At 36.4% G+C, this 24,088-nt stretch overlaps 1 protein-coding gene and 1 long non-coding RNA gene across 10 annotated transcripts in view; one reads left to right on the forward strand and one right to left on the reverse strand.

The window, feature by feature from the left end:
• Positions 1-24,088, forward strand: part of Rdga (retinal degeneration A) — a 127,042-nt gene that overhangs the window by 83,172 nt on the left and 19,782 nt on the right. For 6 of the 9 annotated variants that reach the window (XM_064036463.1, XM_064036464.1, XM_021336190.3 and 3 more), the window contains 5 exons: positions 13,192-13,330; positions 16,785-16,988; positions 21,463-21,552; positions 21,884-22,013; positions 22,100-22,406. In XM_064036463.1, the coding sequence (XP_063892533.1) occupies positions 13,192-13,330; positions 16,785-16,988; positions 21,463-21,552; positions 21,884-22,013; positions 22,100-22,406 (870 nt within the window). Of the gene's footprint in view, positions 1-2,651; positions 3,211-13,191; positions 13,331-16,784; positions 16,989-21,462; positions 21,553-21,883; positions 22,014-22,099; positions 22,407-24,088 lie in introns of those variants that run through there. The other 3 variants (XM_064036465.1, XM_021336196.3, XM_021336192.3) reach the window with 3 other exon arrangements.
• Positions 10,297-11,281, reverse strand: LOC110377338 (uncharacterized). The gene is made up of 2 exons (XR_002429601.3): positions 10,785-11,281; positions 10,297-10,591 (listed from the first exon to the last, which is right to left on the reverse strand). It is a non-coding gene; the product is annotated as an uncharacterized LOC110377338 (long non-coding RNA).

The raw sequence follows: 24,088 nt of genomic DNA on the forward strand, positions 1-24,088 counted from the left end.
ATTTCAGAAAGGTTAGATATTGGGAAAAAGCTAGTTAAAAAGTGAGTCGTATTCTCCAATCCATCCATATTGTCAGTGGAAGTAGTTTAAACGCATTTCATTCACAAGTATTGCCTATATCTCGGATATTAATCAAAGTTACGATGCCGTCATTTCAGCAGTGCTGCGTCGACGAGCCATTCGAACGGACCAGCTGCGCGCGCCCCAATAAACACCTCCCTTCTACCTCGTAAAATACACTTAAATCGTCTAATTAATTCGAGTAAATTAATTAATTAAGACTCGGAGTAATACCTTTACATTTTTATTCCCGGAAAAGAATTTCTTTGTCATCTAAAATAAATGAGGAACTTTCAAGAGTTTTTAAGTGTTCTAGAAATATTACTGACGTAGGTACTGAACTTATTGATTTCTGACACTTACGCGAATATTAGACATTTAAATAAAACTACTTTTACGGATTTGAAAATTTTAAAAGAAGCATAGGGACCCGCGTAAAAGAACACATCGCCGATGTCAAACACCGCCGTTCCAGACAGTCAGCAGTTTGTGAACACACACTAGACAAGGCCCAGCATTACATCAGATTTGATAAACCACAAGTCCTTGCAAAAGAAAACCGATTCCTACCTAGGATGATTCGCGAGGCTATTGAAATTAAAAAACATCCAAATTTCAATAGAGAAGATGGCTGGGTCATACCACCTGCTTGGAATCCCATCATAGAAACTATTAAATCAAAATCCAAGCCTACAACTGCTCGACCTAAGGATACAGTTAGCTCGTTTTGCGTGAATCGGATTGTCAATAATAATTAACAAAATGTAGGGTAGCTGTTTGTAACTAATATATCAAGACGACCAACACCTTAGTCTGCCCGTGACCATGGATGCTGTAAAGGATCCGAAACGTCGGGATTAAATAATATAATATAACCGCGATAAAATCCGTAAAAGTAATCAATATGTTAACCAGTACGGACTGCCAATTGAACAACTTCTTATCTTTTGAAATAAATACGTAAAGAACACATATTTTATGAGTATCCATTTGCAAATCTCACATTAGATTCACGACAGAAAAGTATCAGTCAACTTGAGTAAGCCTTTATATCCACAACTGCCGGTTGTCATATAAAATTACTAGGAACATAACTTCCAAGGTTGACTTGTTGGTCTTAATACTTTGTTTGTAAGTGATTAACTTGATGTAACTTGGTATGATTCAGATCAACTTGGATAAATACTTGTAATACAGCTAGTTTACTCTTGCAACTGAATCCATATAATATCGTAATTCCACAAATGTAGGTACCTAAGTTACTTAGGTTTATAAGCTCATTATCGATGTTATAATGTGCAAACAATGTTGCTTACCTTCTTCTCTTATTGATTTATTTAGAATTAACTTACTTGATTCTCATCACGTTTTGAAAAAATACTTTTCCTTGTAAGTTTTGAGGTAAATACGAATGGGTTGTTTTAGTAAGTAGTCATTGCGTCATACATTCGCTCATATTTGGATTTTCCCGCAGACCCGACGTAGGTATCTACATATTTTAGTGAACCCTGAACATGGAATCTGTCTGCTAACTTTTGCCCAAAGCCGTCCAGTAGTTTTCAGTGAATGAATAATTAATTTTTATTCTCATTGTTTATTTACATTTGACAGTAAAATTAAGGGAATAACCGTTAAACCTTAATCTTAATACTGAAATATTTTGAACAGATAATTTTTAAATACCTTAGTACTGGAACACTGGAACATTTGAAAATATGGACATCTAAGGGTCGTTTTCCGAGATCAGCTCAGAGTATAGGCAGCACCTTTCAGGAGTGATGAAAGAGCGCGAGGGGCGCGAAATGAAATTGCAATCTCCAGTTGACATGTCAGTGAACAGACTGATCTGCAAGTCAATGCGATGCGACACTCCGATTTAATATCTGGCTCCTAACAGATACACTGATGATAAAACGATATAAATTGAATCCCAGGGGCGAATTGCTTTCAGTTATGGATCACTTAAATTCGTAGTTAAATATGTTTCTGTTATAAATAATGGTGTACCTACATAGTGAAGATTTCTATTAAAAGGGCACTGTTGATTCACAATTCGCTGAAACTGTTAGCGCCATCAAAACGTAGCTTGTCTTCAAAAATATTTTATTTTTTATGTTAAGATATCGTCAAGATTGAACTGAATAATTAGTAAGTTGAGCTGAGTCTCCGTCGCGTCGTGAATAATATTCAGCAGACAGATTTCGACTATAAATCCTGGCCTTGCCAGACTGACTAAGAAGATGTGTTTATTTATTTATGAAACAGACTCAATAAATTATAATTCGTCACAGCTGCTTATAAAGTAGGTGCAAGAACAACACGATGAGTAACATAAGAAAACACTAGGTATCTCGGTGTATAACAATTGTAATATTTTCTCAAGTACAAATAATACGCTAACAGATAATCTAAGGTGCAATTCACATCGCCAAACATTATCAGTACTTCAGTGACAGTACATGCAATCCAGATATTATTATCATACCTGAATTACTCACCTACATTTTCTGACGGTCATGTTATTTATTAAATCACTTTTTAATTTTATTTTTAATTATAATGCAAGTCATTCTAGATATACCTATGTTAGAACAATTAATAGGCGACAGTATGAAACTGGAATTGACACTAGAAGGTCTTAATATAACGTTTAAATAAAACGGGCGTTTATATGAGAACTGTTGTGTGACACGGCAGCGCCATAGTCGTAGGTGCGCGCGCGCAGAGCTGACACAGATGTCTCGCCGACGAGATCACCGGCTCGTAAATATGACGCGATGACTACTTAAACAATCGCGAGTAGGATCTCCGCGGTACGTCACGAAAAATGCAGTAGTAGCTTAGTGGTTTAGTGAGCGCGGCACGTTTAGTGAAGTGCATCGTGCAAGGGACGTGGAGAGCGTCAGCTGTGGCAGCCCGGGGGCCCGGTGGCAGGCCTACAGTCTCCGTGGTCGCGCTAATCGCTTAGTCACGCCGCATGCCGCCACGCTCGCGCACCACACATCTGTGATAAAATCGTACTTCAACTCCACTCTTGTGATAAATATGTGATGTTATGTGAACAACCATGGGTTTTTTAGATGGTGTCTCGTTTTCTGTGTTTAAAAAGTGCCCGAACCTCAAACTCAAAAGGAAATGCAAAGGAAGAAGGTAAACAAACATAAATCATCCAGAATTACAGTCAATATGCATTCTGTTCTTAGACAGGACGATGTTCCAGGTCCTGCATTGTGAAAATATTGTCATTTGTGATTCGAAGCAATTATATAATTTAGTCCTGTTAGTCCTGTTCCAAACAGCTTTAACAAGGTAATTGTTTGCGGAAACCATACATACCTACGTACTCGTATATTTATATACAAATAAACAACTCGAACATGACGCACTATTTAATAACTAAGTTAGCACGTAATCCACTTACATAATTTAATTCAATAAATTGTAAAAAAATAAGGTTTTGCAGAAAGCAAGCTATTTACAATAAAATACATAGCAAAATATTGCAGAACAAATTCTCCTAAAAGTACCAGCAAGGTTGTTATTATTCTAGTCTTGAACGATTCTCAATCTTTATTCATTAATATTGAAAACTGTGACTTTGATTCATCTAAATATGGAAGGAACGATACTATAAATAAGGTGTGGAGATGAAACCGGCAGTTCGTTATCTGCGATAAGGTGCGCGGAGGTAGGTAATCGCAACAGATCGGAACGCACAACGTCAGTCTTAGCAAAGATAACTGTTCTCTGCAAATCTAGTACAATGTCTTCTCGTGCCTGTGTTATTATAAAACGTAGTTCGAGTTCATGTTGAGTGTACATTGCGTTTTGTCTTACCGCCTTCAGCGAGTATGTCCTTGAGCACGGCAGCCGGCAGTGGGTGTACACAAGAACAATTATTAAGTTCTACAATATCCACCATCTGCTATCGAACACAATGATATTTTTATTACCAATCTGTAGAGTCATGATCAAACTAAACCATTTAGGCCATTAAATATGAATTTTATTCGTAATGTACTTTTAATGATGCTGCTATCGGTTTGTGAGTTTTTATAAATATTCCTATTTGTTACTTTGTGCCGGAAATTGTTTGAATTGCTAATGTAGTATGACAACAGATAGTCATCTATAGTCAGGTGATTCTGTTGATGGTATTGCTAGTACACAAGAACTGAGTGGTGTAACAGCTTTCTGCTTCATCAAGCGTGTCACCCTTGAACGACATCTTACAGTAACGTGAGACAATCAATTATCGTTTGTCGCGTTTACAACATTTCAGTTACGAAATCCGCCAGTCTGACATTGTAACTCTCAGTAATGTAATTACACACACATCGAGTTCCTATTGTTGAGTGAATGTCACGTTAACTTTTACCAATTGACCAATCAACTTTAACTTGTCTTATTAATCTTAGCACTGATTAAGTATATGCTCACATTTAGCTAAACGGTCTTACTGGTTATTTGTTATAGTTAGTTAAAGCACAGATTGATTTTATATGTTTTAATTAAAACGATATTTTTCCTTATCACTGCCATCATTTACCTGATATGAGAAACACGCGCTAATAAAATTAATTAATTTATCTACCCCTCAGAGAAAGCAAGTTGCCGTGGCACATACTAAGTTATATTTTGATCCCATAGCTATGTTTTATGCAGTTACCTATACATATAGCACAGACAATTGTACTGCGGAACCATGGCAGCGTTCCGTGACGTTGAAACGGGTCGGTAACTCTGGATGTGACACTGCACTGTCAACTTTAATCACCAGCACATAGGGTTCAGAATGATTCACTTATACGTTCTAAGGTAACTAAAATGAACACAAAAAGTCCGTTACAAGTGCTAAGGGCTAAGCTAAATTGTTTGCAGGGGTTTGGAGGTAGGGTGGGAATTCTTATTTAACCAACAGTTTTACGACTGGTTTTCTCCAGTTCTAATATGTCGGAACAAAATAACTTATTGGAAATAATAAAATTCATAGCTGGCAAGGTCAATAACAAAGTGTAATCGATTTAACCTTTCGGTTCAATTTGGAGGCAAAAATAAATTACTGTCGATTAAATTGAACAGCAAAAAAGGCGGTACTGATTTAAAAAGAAAATGTTTCTTTTGAATTCCTTCCTCAATTTCCTCCACTGACACGTGTTTTCTAACATGATTTTTCCTTATAAGTAACCGTTCACAACCCAAAGAAATAGTTTTGAGAACTGTTTGTAACTACATATTTCCATTATTGATATACCTACTATGTAAATATTAGGAAAACAAAGTCAAAAGTTTTAGGTAAGTATCCACATCTTAAAGAGGAGATATTTCTTTTTTATAAAATGTCAGTGCCATGGAACCATGATATACCCATGCGTCAAAGCAAATGGCGTTAAATCTCTGACCATGAAAATAATATGGTGTCTTACTATTAATCTTAGTGGTAATCCTAGCACTGCCCACAGTGACTCCATTATTATAAAATTAAGCTCCTTCTAATCTACGTGCGTCACACAGATGATATCACAGTGTAGACAAGTCTGAAATGGAAATATCTACGTGATCACAATCACAAAGCTGAGCACGTAAACGAACCAACATCATTATTTAAATAAAAGAAAAAAAAACAAATTCAGAAAACAAGAGACAACTTAAACCTCCCTGTTTTTCGAGAACTTCTAGAACATTTCGTTGACATAAAATAAAACTGCAATTGCTCAAAATGTAATTGGGGTTACAGATTACCCTTTTTTTAAAGTGAAAGGAGCTTATTGAATTGTCACAGGTCAATGCCGAATCTGTAATGAACGGTAGGACGTGTCATGCTCCATTTAAGTTTATAATACATGTTTGGATGGAAAGTTGACATTTTGAAACCACTGACGTGTTCCACGAAACATCGAATGGTTCAAGACAAACACGGTAAATGCATGACTCATGCGAAGCTCCGAAAATATGCTGTCTCTGTTTAAATAATATTAGGTCAAAGCAAAAAAATATAAATTGACATCTAAAATATAATTTGACCACGTTTCAATTGAACGCCCCGTTTTTGAATGTCTGACCTAATTTCAATTTATACGGTTTATCTAAATTATGAATTCATGACTATTGTGGCGACCGCGACCCTTCTTCATTCCTCGATTTTTTGAAAGATCTTGTAACCCGTCAAATTCAATAACTTGTCCTTTGTCTGAATATTCCAAGTCCAAGCTGGTGAAGGGATCTATACATTTTGCATTGTGCCAAAAGTGTTATATAAGGTAATATGTATTTTTGAGATACTTTTAGAAACCTTCAAACTCTCATTTGAGATATTTAGATATTGACAAAAATATGTATCGCGTGTTCATAAATGAAAGTAATACACATCTAAGTGATATACAATTGAGGTATACATTTTACTGGTAGTTTAGATTATACCGGATTTTTTACGACAAAATGTTTAACATCCCTGCGGTTACGCGGGTAAAACCGCGAGACGAAATCTATTATGAATTAACTGCTATAAAGATATTGCTTTAAACTTCTAATTTTCCTTTCGTACGAGGAAAAGGCAAATAAAATTGTAAATTGTATTTTTAATAAAGTAAAAAACATGGTTAATGCATGGTAGGCGGGTTACTTCACAAAAGGAATCGCCTGACATCATATTTAATAATATTGAAGTTAGTAAGAAACAAACACATATGTTTGTTGTTTACCAACACCTTTGTGAAACTGCAACTCATGATATTCCTGGTGTATGAGTGACTCACACTCATTGTAAGTAGTTTTAATCAATGGAGGCCGCAACAAGATATCAGCGGCTTACAACATTCACAATGTGTTGTTATCAAACGTTTAACTTAAAGTTCAAGTAGTACTGCGTTGGAATCAAATTAGTTTAAACCAGGAACTGTAAAATCATACATGCTTATTTACGGATTATTGGCTCGGGACGCTTAAAAACGGTCTATGAAATATCCTAGTTGTCTCAGTTTGTATTACACGGGTTAACAAACTACTGATATGCTGTGTTTAGATGCCCCTTATTGTTGACACAGCGTGACGCCCCACATTGCACAGGAGCGCGAGCTTAGTGCTGCAGATTTGTGTGTTTGTGTATTTTACTTATACATGTGTTCTATGTCTGGTTATTTGTGAATGTGGGCAGATGTTGGGACTTTACTTAGTGGGACTTAAGTGCCGGTAATGTCTTGTAACAACGTTAGTTCGTTTCGTACAAATAAATAACTTGTAAAAGCATTTCTGTTTTTTTTTTTTATATCAATTAAGTAATTTTGCACTTATAAAATAAGTGAGATACTAACTTAAGAGCAAACTTAAGAAGGAAGGATACTAGACGGCTTAAGCTATTTAATTACTTAAACAATTACTCAGAATTCTATATCTAATATCTATATAATCTAATATCTCCCAAAAAGAGTAGGTTGTACATTCAGACGCGGCTATTTTTACAATATAACTGTATTGAAACGGATTTCATCGATATTTTTAACTTGTAACCAAGGCAAAGAAAGTCCATTTAAGGATGTAATTAAGTTGAATCGTAATGCACTTAAGGCACAGCCTTGTAACAGTAGATGCAAGCCGGTCGACGCGAGATGCGTCTGCGCACAACCGGTTCACCCGCACGCCGCAGTTATTAGCACATAGTCCTCTGCAATGCCATTGACGGCCAACAGTTATACAACACTCAACGCGCTGCTAATTTGTTATGTGAGTTGAACTTCCACGTAAGTTTGTATAACATGTTAGCAAGTACGCTGTTGTATTGTTTGTTGGGCTAAAATAATACACACGTACAGAAATAACACTCGTGTACGTCATATTATATGTGTACGTGCCTATATCTATCTAGATAAACATAGGTACTGTTTTACCCGCATATTGCCAGTGGCGATGTTATAGTGCATGTATAATTTAAAGGGGACAGGCCTATTCAAATCAATGGAATATAGTTCAATTGAAGACCTTTTTGAAATTAATAAGAAATGATAGAAATTGAATTTTGCATCAAGCAATCAAATCGACAATGTGGTTTTCTGTGCAACGCCTTACGACAATATCTGTTTTCAGCTTCATATTAAAGTTAGTTTCAAATAGATTAAGCTATGACGCAGTTGATGAACAAGTTTACATAATAAATAAAAGGTGTTGCTTTATCGTATTCACAGTAAGCTGCGGTCTTAGGCAAATGAGGGATAATCTTAGAATTAATGAGGGTTGACTGAAAGGCAAACGACGCAGATGACGCTTTCGCAATGACAAGCTGTGCGGTTTGAGAATATTTTACATTTTCAGACAAGCTTTATGTACTTTTACAACTTTCTATTAATAGTTTGATCTATAAAAGTGATTTCAAACAATTTTATATCAAGACATCTTTTTAGAGTGTTACATTTATTGTAACAAAGGAGCTATTGTTTCCAATATGATTGTTTACGATCGAGGTCGCCGATATAATTGCATGCAGCGTGGACAAAATAAATAGCCGTAGATATACAGCCGTACATGATTAGCTGCATGCCTGGCCCGCTTTAATTGCAGTTTGGTTTATTCATACGCGTCTCGTTAGTGTGATGACTTGAAAGCACAAACTGTAGACTCCTACGTCTACGAATAGTTTTTATGTTTGGAATTTTATTGTGACCATGGAAAACCTGTTACTGGAAATTTATGCACAAAGGTGAGCTTATTATATCAGCTTTAGATTATACCTGTTAGAAAGATTTAAATACTGAATATATTTTAATATTCTACAGTATTATTATATCCTTATAAGATCGAACCATCATCGCAAAGCTAGAGTAACAACCTTGAGGTGGATAGCTCGAGCCGGATATAGGTACCTTTCAACAAAAACAATCGTGATTTCATCGACTGCCTATATTATTATGATTTCTTATAATATTTACTACTTGAGTGTAAAACAATAAAGCAGGGAATCAATACCGATGCGATCAGGCATGATTTCACAACATTTTTTAAATGTTTATAAGCCTTTTCCCTAATCGTCAAACTACGGTGCCAAAACTGTTTGTGCACGAAGAACATGTCTAGTTTATAACCTACAAAAAAAGTCTAGATTCAGTCATCAGTATTTTTTTTGCTCTTTTATTCATCAAGGTTTTGGTCATTGTCGGCTTGAGCTTCAATGTTAATCGTGTAATCTTGTAATACATGCATACTGTCTTAACCTCTTAACGTGCCTGGTTATAAAAATACCGTACCGTATAGTATGAGTCGTTCCGTAATTTCAATTTATCTCCATATCTACATAATCAAAATATGTTCAGATGTTCCATGTGCATTTTTGCATTTTAGTTTAAAGATTACTGTCTTTGTCGTTTTTCTGGATTTTTCTAGAATGTATTATTAAAATAAATCACACAACTAATCAAAGAAACCAAAAAACACCGGCTGAATTTCAATCAAGGCTTCCTAATTCCACCCTATATTGTCCTCAGAAACATAATAAGTAAATAACGCCTGCTAAACAATAGTGCATACTCTTCTCGACCACTGCTGAACGTAGACCACCCCCAACAAACAATACTTCATATTATGTTAGTAAGAAATATATTATTTTTTTTTAAATCTGTATTTTATTGTTGACGTTTACGCTTCTCATTCATATATTCAATAATGGTTTTATCTTTTGCATTGAGTAGGTGCTAAATGTATGAACCCATCTGCTATAATCAGGTTAATCGATCGACATTTGACATGGTCTACAAGCTAACTCGATCTGCGTAGATTGACGCATTAATGAAATCTATCGTGCCTCATTACACTTCACTAATGCCCCTGATGATTAGCCAGAAGTTTGACAAGGTACCGGGGTGCCCTGGTTGAGGAAGGCTGTCATAAGCTCCTCCATAAGTAAACGTGTACAAAACTCTTGCCAAGTCAATCGAGCCGTCTGAATCTGGAAATCACAGATCTACCATTTGACAGAACTTGATTCCGTCGCGCTGTGGTCATTACAATATGTGATATCATGGAAGAACTAGTTGACCACATCGACGTGGGCGCGGGATTACGACAAAAACGTACGTATGACCGGCCGGCTTGGCTACCTAGTACCAAAGTCCGTTTACGCTGGAGCGACTGCCTATAGAAGTCGTGGGGGGATAGTGGCTAAGCACCAGACTAGTACGAACGGTCTCTAGTCGTGAAACCTATTTGAATGAACTGGTTTTATTTGATAATAGAAAATTAAGCAAAACAGCATTGTAAATCAAAATACATTTATTTCCAAATATGCCATGATGGAGGGTTCACAATCAATTTACCAGTTACGACAAAGAAACATTCTAGACGCGGACAGCTGTGTCCATGGAGGCGGGCGCCGCGGCGGAGTTGAGCGACTCGCAGCGGCAGCACCGCCAACTGTTCGTGCTGGGCACCAGGTGCTCATTGCTCACGCACTCCAGGTGGAACTGTGACGCACACAGGCTGCACTTTATAGACGCACAGCCCTCCATTGTACGGTTGCAGAAAGCACAGTCCATCTTGATTAATTTTACTGTGAACAAGAAGTTGCGTAATTAATATCCTACAACTAAAATTTTATATATGCCATATTATCGTCCGAACTACAGCGAAAAAATTGTCTGCTTCTGCTTTCCAATATCTCGCAGTTCGTCACTCACATCTTGGCGGAGGCCTACTTCTAATTAGATATATTTCTAGTCTGCTCTAAAAATAGAAACACTTACGTTATTGTTATTCACTATATTAATATAACTGTAGATATGGTTTTTATTCGTTGTTGGGAACTATTTTAAATTTTTTATGCGATTTTCAGTTATGAGTGTATATGGTGTGACTGTAGAATTCAACTGAAAAAGAGGAGCGGTGACAGAATTGTATTTTTTAATTTTAAAATATATTTATTCCTTATTCAAAACAGAGTAGCAGAGAAGGTTTTATTTGTGTTTTTAGTCAAAGAAGTAGGTATATCGATTTGATAAAGTAATGAGTATGATGAGTTATGGATTTGTTTACCCCTACTGCGCCACGCTGGAACTGGTAATAATAAAGTTACCAACTACTTTTTTCATTTTAAACAAGACTTTCGTTCTTGTAGGAGGAAAGCATTGATATGTTACCTTTTTTTGATGAATTAGTTGTGCCGCTGCCTAATCCTCATGCCCAAGTTTGTCTTCATTAACACAAACCACCTGTTAATTGCTCCACCTAGACACCAAACATTGTATTAACTATATGTGGTAACCATAACGTATTCATAAAATTATCTTATCTAATTATGTTACATTCAGCGATTATTGAATGTATGGTGATCAAAAGAAAATATGATTCATATATTTTTTGCAACACTATTAAAAGTTGAACAGTCAAATATCAAACATCCCTAGATCAGTGTATACCTATTAATATTTTAGCTGATATACCTACATACATACATATGTGTGAGCGTAAAGCTTGGCGACAATAATCCCTGAATCTAGATCACTACTAAATCTCAGCACGTAATTGCTTATCCATCAACGAAGTGGCTACGTTTGCTACATGAGCGGCCTTGGTCAATATTACCTGCAGTGTTCATTTGCTAGATTAATCTTGTGAGACGAGCCACTCTGGCGCCCACTATATGATTACGTCTATAGAAGCAAAGCCATCGTCCATGTCTGTGGGCTGAAAGATTAAACTGAGACGTTTAATACATCTCGGCCACAGTAAGTAGGTACCTAATAGCAAAAATGATTTGCTTTGACACTTATTACTCACTACGCACGAAGCTTTTAGTTAGAACGTAGAACCCTAAACTCGTCCAAAATAATTTTAGTGACCATTATTGTCACCAAACATAATTCCCATAAAGTTATTTTTACGATCGGACGATGCGTAATATTTATTATGCTTCTTGAATAATGCCTTGGGGAGTTGGGGTTTACTGATGTTTAATGACTACAATAATATTTATAGCATAATTTCTCAAATTATGCTGTTTGTGGCACAAGTTATGTGGCCACTAGGAACAAGTTAAGGAAAATACTTCTAAAGCATTACTTAAAAATGCTTAAAACATTATTTAACATTAACGCTAAATATTATGCTGTTATTTTCAACACATACTATGTACAGTGATTGCACATCCACTTTACAACCACGGCTTACAGCCCTTGGGTAAATTATTTCTAGAACAAGTGTTGAGTTTTGCATCACAATAGGCAGCAGACAAGGGTCGGGAGTTCGGGACCCAGAGGCTTGTCAATGAGTTCGAAGGCATATTCTAGTGAATTTGTTCTCACACCGACACCTCGAATTTGTTTATAAACAGGGATTATTATGCGATACCTATTACAAATGAAAACCTTTCATGAATGTATTAAAATCCCCTGAGCCAGAGCATTTCTGTCGTGTAACGTTGTTAACGGTTTGGCTCTCTGCCAAAATGTACTAGGTACTGAATTTTATTTTGCGCAAAAATAATTATTTAGTTATGCAAATATGATTTTCTCTCAAAATATAGCACTTACTGTTACGTATGCTTATCATAACTTCCAAGAGCTACGTGGAAGAAAAATAAGAAACAACATTTACCTACGATCTTCGTCATGACTTTTCAATTACTTAGGGAGATATGATTTCAAGGCGTACATTTTTTTTTTATAAGTAAAATTACGATTATTATTTGGATCAAAATAATCTCTTATGTTTAGATATGCATGTTACTTTCATATAGATTCATAGAGAATGAATACTCCTTAGCTGAATACTCCTTGTCTATTCTTACATACTTACTTTTTTATTTATCTGTGGTTTTGATTTGCAATATGAAATGGCGCTAAATTATATCTGTGTAGTGAGAAAAAAATTACGGTGTTAAGAAAATTAAAATTTCTTTGTGTAGATAATGTAATATTTTTATAATATTTCCTTGAACTTTAAAGGTAAAATTTGATGAAATAAAACAATTTTCCTTGAATTGTGAAAAATAACTTCAGTAATATTCAAGTGTTACTATAGAAATGTAAGATTGGAATTGGATTTTGCTTCGGAAGTGATGTTTATCATTAAAATATTTTTTATTTATTTATTCTAGGTAATAAAGTTCTGTATAATATTTTCTCAGTGAGTAATGTGTCGTGTTCTTTGCAGACGGACGGGCGATGTCGGGGGCGCGAGAGTTCTGCGGTCCACGCCGGATTGGAGCGACACTGCCATCAGCGGGGAACACCTGTGGTCGCCCACCTCCGTGTCTGGCGACTGCTGTTACGTCGGCGATGCTGAGTGCCAGGTACACTGTCGCCGTTCCTAATATCCTATCTATCAGTTATTTTGCAAACTAGGGATAGGGGTTTCACATGATTTGTATGGGGCTATTCTAATCTCTAGTAAAAACATCAAGCAAAGTTGATTATACTTTACTTTAATTGTCTTGTTGGATAAGTGCTCGCAAACGGGCTCGCTTTTGATATTCTTTAAATAAGTACGGGGTATACTTGTAGTGGATGTTCCCGGCTGCTAGTTAGGTAAATAGTAGGTAAGAAGCAGTACCTAGTCTTCATTGTTTTAATATTTTTGTCATCCAAGTTCTGTCATACTGTGAGTCAGGGGAATTCCTAAAAGTAATTTTGAGTATGCTAAGCTTAGATAGTTTTTTGCGATGCAATTTCCTTATAATTGAAGTTGTGAGACTAGGCTAATGTATCTTAACCTTATGTGCTTGTAAGTAATCATATCGGATTACCTGAAGTGGTGTTTATTTATTTAACGCCATCATAATCGTTAATGGTGGTTGTCATTAGGGGTGCCGCATACAGTCACAACTGAATTACAAACCAGTAATTTGATTCATATAGGTATTCAATTTCAGTGAATTACAAAAATGATCAACTAGATCGGAAATTATATATTGACATCAAAGTATATTTTTAATGTAAGCTTATTTGAATCTAATATTTGTTCATTTTCGGTTTGTGTAGTAATACAATTATAATGTTTGTTATTTATTAAATACGCAGGTTATTGGAAATCCTATTTGATTGCTTTTATGTAGGCTGATGCAACCGCATCCGTGTAGGTTTATATCAGCTTGAAATTATATAATACAGAACTGTAGTGACATAATAATCCCGAGAAATGGTCTTTCAGAACCATTCTATGAAAGAGGATTCTACCCACTCACATTCATTCTAAAGAAAGGAATACTAGATAAAATTGTCGACTTCAGCGTACTTCTCCAATTGTTAAGTAGTCTTGGCTGAAGTGACGACGCGTAGTAAAGGACCATAGGACTTTACATAAAAAGACAGCTATTGCTTCTTCTATGATAACAAATTACAGCATAAAGTCGCACGCCTGAATTACCTTTATTGTAAAGTATACGGTTCCGGTTATTCATTACAATCTACAGTGTAATTTATAGTACGTAAGCAAATTATAGCGCCAAGATATAATGAAGGGGCATTAAGATCAGTAAAGTAGATGTTGTGTGAACTTCCTTCTTTGGTACATTTTACAAGTCTATAAAAAATAAGTTCTTGTTTGCTTTTCAAGATCTCTGTGCTTCTGTTATTCATGTTTTTTTCAATGTAAGTTTAAGATCGAAGTTATTAAAACATTTTAAGATGTCATTATGAATTGAATACAAACTCAAATTTTCTTTGATTTGATTGAGTTTGTATAACAAAAGGATAACGGCACTCGTATGAAGTAACAATAAAAATGCTTCCTAAATATTTTGCTTTCATAAAATTTATAAACTTTGGGTACCTACCCTAAATCCTTTCCTTTTTCATGAATGAGAAGTAGTAACTTTATTTTTGTCATGGACAAAGTAAAGAATCTAATTTGAAACGTAAATAAATTAAACATTGCGATCTTGCAAAATTAAGTCAACGATTTAAAATTTTCCAATCTGCAATTCTCACAGGACCGTAAAGTTAATCCAGCGACCGTTGCTTGTCCTAAGAATTAAATGAGGCAAATGTTACTGAGACAGTTATATGTATACTTATGCTCCTCGCTGGTTTTTATTTTTATTTCAGCATTGAGACATGAACATTTTACTTCCACGTAAAATTAACAAGTTAAATAATTCAAGACCTAATTTGACAAGACCATTCAAAAAATAATGCCTTACCTATTGTTCACAAACGTACTATGGTAAAACGTTTTATATGTATATGAAATTGGGACTAAAAGCTTTATCAATACGAATAGCTACAATGTAAAGTAAAAAGCATTTTCTTTGAATGACATGGTCACATTGAATAACAAGGACACAATGAACTTGGAAAATTGCCCCACGAGCTGAGTGAAGTAAATTACCTGTCGGTTTAATGAATTTTTACGTAGAATATAGTCTACCAAAACAGATTTTTATTAACATTATATTCTGAAACTTGGACTGGCAAGAAGATACTTTCATTCTTCCATTATTAATATTTTTTATTATTTCTGTGGTAGCAAAGAATTTCTTTGTGTAACCATGAATAAAGGCATTAATATGAAAAATCTATAGAAGTTTACATCGAGATACAAAGTATCTCGCTCCGCGTCTTGGTTAAACAACAGTGGAAGAAATGTAATTTCCCCAACAACCATTAGCAAGTTTCCTGCCTATTATGTCGCAGGTTGGTCGTAGTCGTGTATAAGATTAATGACCCGATGCCTCCATTTTGTTGTGGCGATGACCTGTCACAGTGGGTGCAACAAAAGGGTGTCTCATAAAAGCAATCAATCCCTAATTGTCGCACTACCGCGTCACTTACTTACTTTGGGACAACATAAATATCTCGATATACTTTCCCAGCTTACTTGTTGAGTAACTTCTTCAAACTTCAGTAAAAGTTGCCGTTTTTGTCGCCAGCATTTTGTTTTATGAACATAGTTACGGCATCTTAATCAAAGTTTATTCTTTGTCTCCACTTGTATCTATTTATATCAATCTCCGTGCTCCGAATTTAGAACATTCCGCTGGGTATTATTGATTGAATATTTTTGTCCGCTGTTGTTTCAGTCTGGGTTAGAAACAAACAACATTGACATTGCATACATTTATTTATTATCGTTACGTGAGTTTGATGCTATTAGGCCAATTTCAGTTAACAAACATACGTTAGAATAATTTATTTAGTAATATCAAAGCCTATTTTGTTTTTTTAGATTACAGATTTAAGCATTTAATTTGTATTCATACTGAGTCCCTAATACACAACTGTTTACTACTATTACTATTTAATGTACTGTTCAAAAATGCCTTGTAGATTGAAATATTAATGTATAAAATCAAGTTGGTTATTCTCTAGACATTTCTGACGAGAACATTTATTTTTAAAGAAGTATTTACGAATTCACCAGCCCCAAAGGACTTAAGGTCGCCGAGGCATTTATGCGATAAACGTGGTCCAGATACTTAAATAGCTTGTAGAATATTTTCGTGGTTTAATACAATGAGGGCATTAATAAATAAAGACTAAACTTTTCCACCATACAATACGAACTTAATTACATGTGCTCGCTTAATACGATTACGCAGCTACCAATCTAAAGCTAATTTATCAATTAATTAATAATTATATTTCGTGCTAATTGGATCTGCTTAGCGAGATGTCGCGCAAAAGGGCCCAAGGGACATCAATTAACTGATATTAAAAGCATCAGACAGTCACAGATCTCATAATCGTTTTAAGGTAAAAGTTAGCGAAGTTAGCAAAGCAAGTACTGATTATGAATTGTCTCCTCAGAAACACGGGTCCCGCATGAAATGTTCGGCGTGCAAGATCGTCGCGCACACAGCATGCATCGACATTCTGATGGACCGCGTGCAGTTCACGTGCAAGCCGACCTTTAGGGACGTGGGCGTGCGCCAGTACCGCGAGCAGACCATCACCCACCACCACTGGGTCCATCGCCGCTCAGAGAAGGGCAAGTGCAAGGCCTGCGGTAAGGTGAGGGCCGCAATCTATGTGTCGCTTACGTCACCGGTCAATGTTGCTCTGACATAACGAAACGGCTGTTTGTGTAGTTATTTTTGTTTTTGTCACCTTTTAGGCATGCGGCTCATAATAGCATGTATTTCCTTGACCATAGTAGTTAGAAGATAAAAGAGTACATTTATTATTCTATATTCAAATAACATAGTTAGTGTAAAGTTTTTAATAGCGTGCAATTAGTACAGCAGAATTTGCGCGTAATCGATTCTTTTCATGCATGGTTATTATTCAAAACGGTGTGCATTTAAATATTACGGGCGGAAGGTGGGTCATACTCGTTACCTAAAATAGCCCATATAATATTTGCTGCTGAAGTTTCCTGTTAGTTGTAGTACAAGAAGTTTGTAAGAAATGACTAATGTTTTAAATACAAAGTAGCTTCCAAGGATGTTATGACCATAAATTAACTATGTAAAAACTTTTATGGGATCATTTTATATACAAGTACCTATATATTTACGTCTTTTTATTGCACACATTTCATTTGTTTGACAGTAAATTCTCATTAAGTACATACATGTTTAAAAGTAATACTGTGAATATTTAAAAGTAAATAGGTAGAGTGTTTGTATTTTAAAATGATCTTGTAATAAAGAATTAACATAATGACAAGATTTATATTAGTCTCTTTTATGTCATAGTTTTTTGTTAAGTATCTACTCTCTAACACCAATAAATTTCTACAAGCTAATCAAGCCTAACTTTAGACGTTATCACGGTCCCTTGATAATTTATAGTGAAACAAGGAGCAAAATCAATACACAAATTATATGAATATAATAATATCAGCCGTTTCATTATGACAGTGGCACATTTATGGGTCAATGTGGTATTTGTAATTAACCCTTGTGAGTTTTATCTGATTGTTTGGTTAATTTTGTTTACCACTTTATTTAGAGCCATTTAAATTCATGACAGATTTCATTTTTGTAGCGCTTTTATTCACCTTTTATCTATACTAATATTATAAAGAGGAAAACTTTGTTTGTTTGTTTGTTTGGTTGTAATGGATAGGTAAACTCAAAAACTACTGGACCGATTTTAAATATTCTTTCACCATTAGAAAGCTATATTATCTGCGAGTAACATAGGCTATATTTTATCCCGGTGCGGGCAGTAGCTCCCACGGGACGCGGGTGAAACTGCGGGAAAACGGCTAGTATTAAATATTTAACTCCGGTACTTACCAACTTTTTGTAGAATATTCTTAGTAGCTACCTATTCCACTCTGTAAAATTATTATTTCCTTAACTTTGATGTCACGGATATGCCAATAACTAATACCGAAATATAAAAGGCCAGTCTAGAATGTTAACATTTTATTTTTCTTTAAATTAGATGTTTTTCCATAAAATAGTAGACACCTACCTTCTTATGACGCAAATCACCAATCCGACAACAAGATACCGTGTTTAGAACATTGTAGCTATATTTAGTTAATGTCACAATTTAAATTCACGAAACTATATTTCTTGAGATGATTTTATTTCTGGAATTTAATTATTCTCTGAACGTATTTCTGAGAGTTTCAGCCATGTTTCGCGGTTATTTACAAGCTATAAAATTATGAATAAAATGTTGTACATTTACAAAACATAGCAGTCATAATTTCCTTATTGTTTCGGCCGTTGGAGGACATTACGTGCTTTGAATATTTAAACTCAATCAGATAAAGACAAATTCCGCATGACTGCTGCTCAAACGGAGGAAAAACGTTTCACTCTGGATTACATTGTACATTGTTTGTTTCGATTTTCCCATTTTATGTTTTATATCAAGATCTCTATGATAGGTACAAGCGAACTCTAATATCAGATGAACTCGTAATTCATCTCCTGATAATTGGTAGTGTAATATATCTCAAATAATAGTAACACTGGTTGAATGCCTGCATATAGCTCAGCTCATCTGGGATTAATAAACGGACTGATTAGTAGCTAATGACGCTTGCTACAATTAAACGTGCTAGATTGACCATCTACTCCGCCGGCATTCATTAATATGTATGGTGCAGGCTGCTGGTGACCGAGATGTTGTCGTGTAAACACAATCCTGAAAGTTCGCCGCCAGACAAAGCTATTACATTAAGAGTCCTTTGCTCGAGTCACTTAATGAAGTCTTTAATTATTTAAGAATAATCGACAAATACCATTGTGTCCACCGGACAGCTATTTAATGGGAAAACTTCTACGTATCTTATTCTAGAGCCATTAACTTTCTAATGACACAGTAAACATAGGTACTTACAAACAAACGTTCAAAGTCGTAAGCCCGTATTTACGCTTGATAATACTGATGAATCCTCGCTAAGTGCCCGCCTACATACAAAATCATAAAGCCCTAAATATTATGTTCATGAAGATTAAGACGGTTAGTTTTAATTTAGTTTTTAATTAAAACTTTATGAATCTCATAAATCATCCTAGATGCAGTTTTATGTAAAGGTTAACCCTGTGGCATTATTTATACTAGAGTTACCTAAATACTTGAGAAAATAAATCATTACAAATTGCTAAGAAAAAACAGACTGTAAAAATAAATTTTAATATTCTCATACAAGATTAATTGGCTACAAGCTACAGTCTTAGACGAGAGAGACAAAGGCGAGGACAACTTGCATCCTGTGGTCACATGTGTGTCAGTCGCGATGAACATACTTGAAGTATAGTAAGCCCATCAACTAAGTCCCATTCATTAGAAGCTTTTACACTAACGGATTTCCGCAAGGTGACGCTCGGTTCGTACCTACGGTGTCGCGCCTTTACGAATGACTACTACACCGGTACAAACGATGACGTGTGTAGAAGAACCGGGAGAGCATATATACACGCGACAAACACGCCTGTGTAAAAGCGCTCTTAGTTCTATATACGGACATACGTATTGGTTCTATGAAAAAATCGGCAACGGCGCTACAAAAATAAAAAGGTCACTCTGACGGCTGAACTTTTTTGTACCCTGCCTGCAAGAGTTGCGGAACGTCCGGCTTTAGCGGACATGTTTTGAGTTTTACATCTGCCAAAAATATGAAGCCTCTGTGTACAGGAGTTTCTTGTTTCAAAAAAATATACTCATGTTCTCATCTCTCAAGTTTGGTATAAGGAGGGTCCATATCTCTGATAATACCTATACGCAAGTATTTAATAAACACGCAACCCTCGAAACTCATGGATATTATATTAATTTGCCTCTCAAAGTTTCACCAAAATACTCGAACTGGCAGGTTGAGGTAAATTTAACGTATGCATATCTCAGTAAACTCCTTGAGCTCGTAATATTCGTTCGCCCGAAACTAAACGCATCTTGGTAAAATTGCCTTTTAAATTCCACCCGGGGAAAATAAAATCTGAAATAACTTTCAACTGTAATTTGCAAAACGAATCACGACCTCCGTGAGTTCCTTCGGGTTCTATTATACTTGCGTATTGTCGACAAATTATTGGCAATTTCAATCTATCGTACCTTGAGGAATTTTGGTAAACGATCACAAAATAGTAAATGCGCAACTCAAGTTTTTTATTGATGTTCAGTGTCATAAATTAAAACATATAATTAAATTTTGAATAATAGATTAGATAGAAGACAATTTTAAAACAATTCTGAATCCGCTATTGTGCCTTCCAACGTCTCCCACTCCGCTGGGAAGTCCCTTTTATTACGTCGTTTTAATTGGTGTTTCAACTAAATATTTGATGGTATAACGTAGTAGGTTTTCAGGGCGTGTAGCCACGTGTTTAATGAAGTGTATGTGACCGCGGTGCTTACAGGCTGGCAGGTAGGCCCTCGGCCGGCTCGCCACGCGGTTGTGTCAACTCAAATGATTTGCATCTACATACGTACCATGAATATGGGCGACATAGCATGCGACACGTCACGAACTCGCGACACATGAACGCCGCGCGTCAGCCCACCCGCGCTCCCGCTCAACACGGAATTAAAACTTCATTTTTAATGACGTGTTACCATATCGCTCGCATAGCCTGCACTCTGCACAACTTTTAACAAAAAAAATGTGACTCTAGTTTACATTCTGTACTTTTATTCTAATTAAAATATTATGTGAGTGGCAGTGCTAGGCATACGCGTGGTAGCGCTTTGCGTATTCGTATTATTACAGCCAAGCTTTTAGTCCATAATGCTGTTGTTAAATGAATACATTTGTTATTTACAAACGTTGATGACAGGAACAGTCCAATGCGACAATGTTAATTTATGCAGTTTACGTTTGTTAGACTACAATGGCACGGTATTGGATTGGTTTCATTAATAGTGCACATAATTTCATCGCTAGTAAATGTTATGTTGGTTTTAATGGCAAAATTAATAACTTTTTTTGATAAGATATTTGTGTTTTTTATGTGGCTTTTTTATTATTTGTGAATCACTTTATTCATTGCATGTGTGTTGCATGGTTGTTTTGTTGTCACAGTCATTCCGGCGCAGCTGCTGTCGGTGGTGCGTACCGAGGCACGACACTGTAGACAAGGCTATAGGAGTAGACAGTGGTGAAGTTGTGAATGTGCGTATCCTTATGTGTTGCCTGCAGGGGGTGGCCAGGTGCTCAATACAGGACGGAACTATATGTTAATATTACACCAATATTTCGGAATGACGTAAATCCTCACCATCTTTCCAGAAAAACGCATCTTAAAAACTTTATTTTTTATTTTGGAGCATATTTTTTTTAAACTGAGGATATTTTATTTTACTCGGGAATGTTGGTAATGAAAATCCGACCAATTGTCCTTGTCAATTGTTGCTTGCTTACCATTTAGAAATTATTGAAGCTTATCAGTATGTGAATAACTAACGTTTTTAACATCCGCAATAATGTATATTTTTCTCAACAGTCGCTGCAGGCTAAACTATCATTTAGCTCGAAGGAAATCGTTGCCTTGACTTGTTCGTGGTGTAAAGACGCGTACCACAACAAGGAAAGTTGTTTCAATCTTCAGCGGATAGGAGAAGAATGCTCATTAGGTACGGTACTAACGACCCATATCTTTTGTCATTATATTCCTTTATACTCGAATAATTCAAATGCCATCTAATCATTTCTTCCATAGGATTGCAATATAATATAATAGTACCGCCGTCGTGGATCGTCAAATTGCCAAGAAGGGGTAGTTTTAAGTCATCGTTAAGAAAATCGCCTAAGAAAAAAAGTGCTTCCAAGAAAAAAGGGAAAGATTCGAAGAATGAACAAAAAACATTCGTAATTAAGCCTATTCCTACGGCAAGCGTGAAGCCAGTATTAGTTTTTATAAATCCGAAAAGTGGAGGCAATCAGGGCGCCAAATTACTGCAGAAATTCCAGTGGCTGCTCAATCCTCGACAAGTTTTTGATCTCACACAAGGAGGACCTGGACCAGGGTAAATATTTTTATTCTTTCCTTTATTAACTCCCCAATAAATGTACATTTATGATACACAATATCAAGTTGGTCGCGATAAGAAATTCAGGATAATTAAAACCGTATTAATTATTGCAAGGGATTATCATAAATATAAGATTTCATGACAATGGTGCTACTGTCCTTAGTAGCAAGTCCCAAGCGACCCTGGTATTGCCAATGCTATACAGTTTTTTATTTAATAATTAACACAATTATTTATAACTAGCTGTTGCCCGCAACTTCGTCTGCGTAGGCAATATAGAATAGTCAAAATACTACTTATCCCGTAGGTGCATTCTTTCACGTGACAATATAATTAGGATTAGCACTTAGCAGTCGCATAGATTCATTGATCAAGGTTGTGTTGTGGATGTGGCCATTTATCTAAACAAAAGAAGTAAAGTTTGTGACGTTGTGAATATCTCTGGATTTAGTCAGCCAATTTGGAAAATTATTACAGGAAGTAATTTTCACAGGAAACAGTTATAATCTATGTCTATATGCTTTGAGTCTGACAAAGCTGTCATTTGTACATTTTCTGCAGCTGCTGCGACTAATCAGAAGCCAGAAAGTCTGTCAGTTTCACCATGGATATCGTCTTGTGTAGTGGCACTGGATTGAAGATAGGTAGATAGGTAGTCGCTCCAAGCATAATATTGGTACTCAAACAGATTCGGTGACTGGAAGGCAACACCAACATAGTTGGGGAATAGCTGGATGGATGATAAAATGAGTCATCATCATCAGCAGGCGCATAGGGAAGGATAGTTTCACTACTGGGGAGAAACACTTGTATGACGGGGATTTTCTGTGCACTTACTCACTATGGTAAGGCTGACCCCACATTAGGCGTGCGCGATCCTCCTGCGTGTGAGTAGCGCGGGCGTCGCGAGCACGCTGCATGAACGTCGCGTTTTGCTGCCCTGCGGCATGTGTGAAGAGTGCAAGCGACGCGCTCGTGGCGAGCACGCGGCGCTTGAGTTGCGTTCTTACCCCTTCGCCCGCTATCCCCGCCGCCCGCTAAACGCCTTAGCAGTTAAACGTCAAGGAGAGCGGCGCGTGCGCGCCGCGAGCGCGCTGTAGGTAAATGCCGCAGGGCAGCAAAACGCGACGCACGCGCGGCGCCCGCGCTACTCACACGCCCGAGGATCGCGCACGCCTAATGTGGGGGAGGCCTAAGTCGGGGCTCCACCGAAATGTTTGCATTAGTTCACGAATAGGCAAAATGTACGTATCTGTGAGAGTCCACTTCATGTGTTCGTACTTGAAACCTGCAGCCAAGATTTTCAAAATGTACGCTTGCAATTTGTCATTTCTTGGTGGAGCCAGCAAATCGAAAGAAACATAAGTGTTGTATACTGTGCGTCACTACCGCACACCGGGAAAATTTCGCTCTTGCGGAGAACGTTTATATACCATATTTTGTGTCACACAGGACGACAGTAAGTATCCACCTAAACACTTTCTAAGATCTGATGAACGAACAAATCAGACCTAACTTGGTCACCTGGGGCCAATCAGAGCTCTATGAAGCGATAATACGCTTTGGCTCCTACTGTTATTGTGGTTTCTGAAAATTTATTCACCTCATTCAACGATGAATGTAATTCTGATGGTACTATTAAGAACACTTGCTTAGCGCAGAAGCTGACGTTGGCA

The sequence above is a fragment of the Helicoverpa armigera genome, chromosome 10, assembly GCF_030705265.1.
Source record: "Helicoverpa armigera isolate CAAS_96S chromosome 10, ASM3070526v1, whole genome shotgun sequence".
NCBI lineage: Eukaryota > Metazoa > Arthropoda > Insecta > Lepidoptera > Noctuidae > Helicoverpa > Helicoverpa armigera.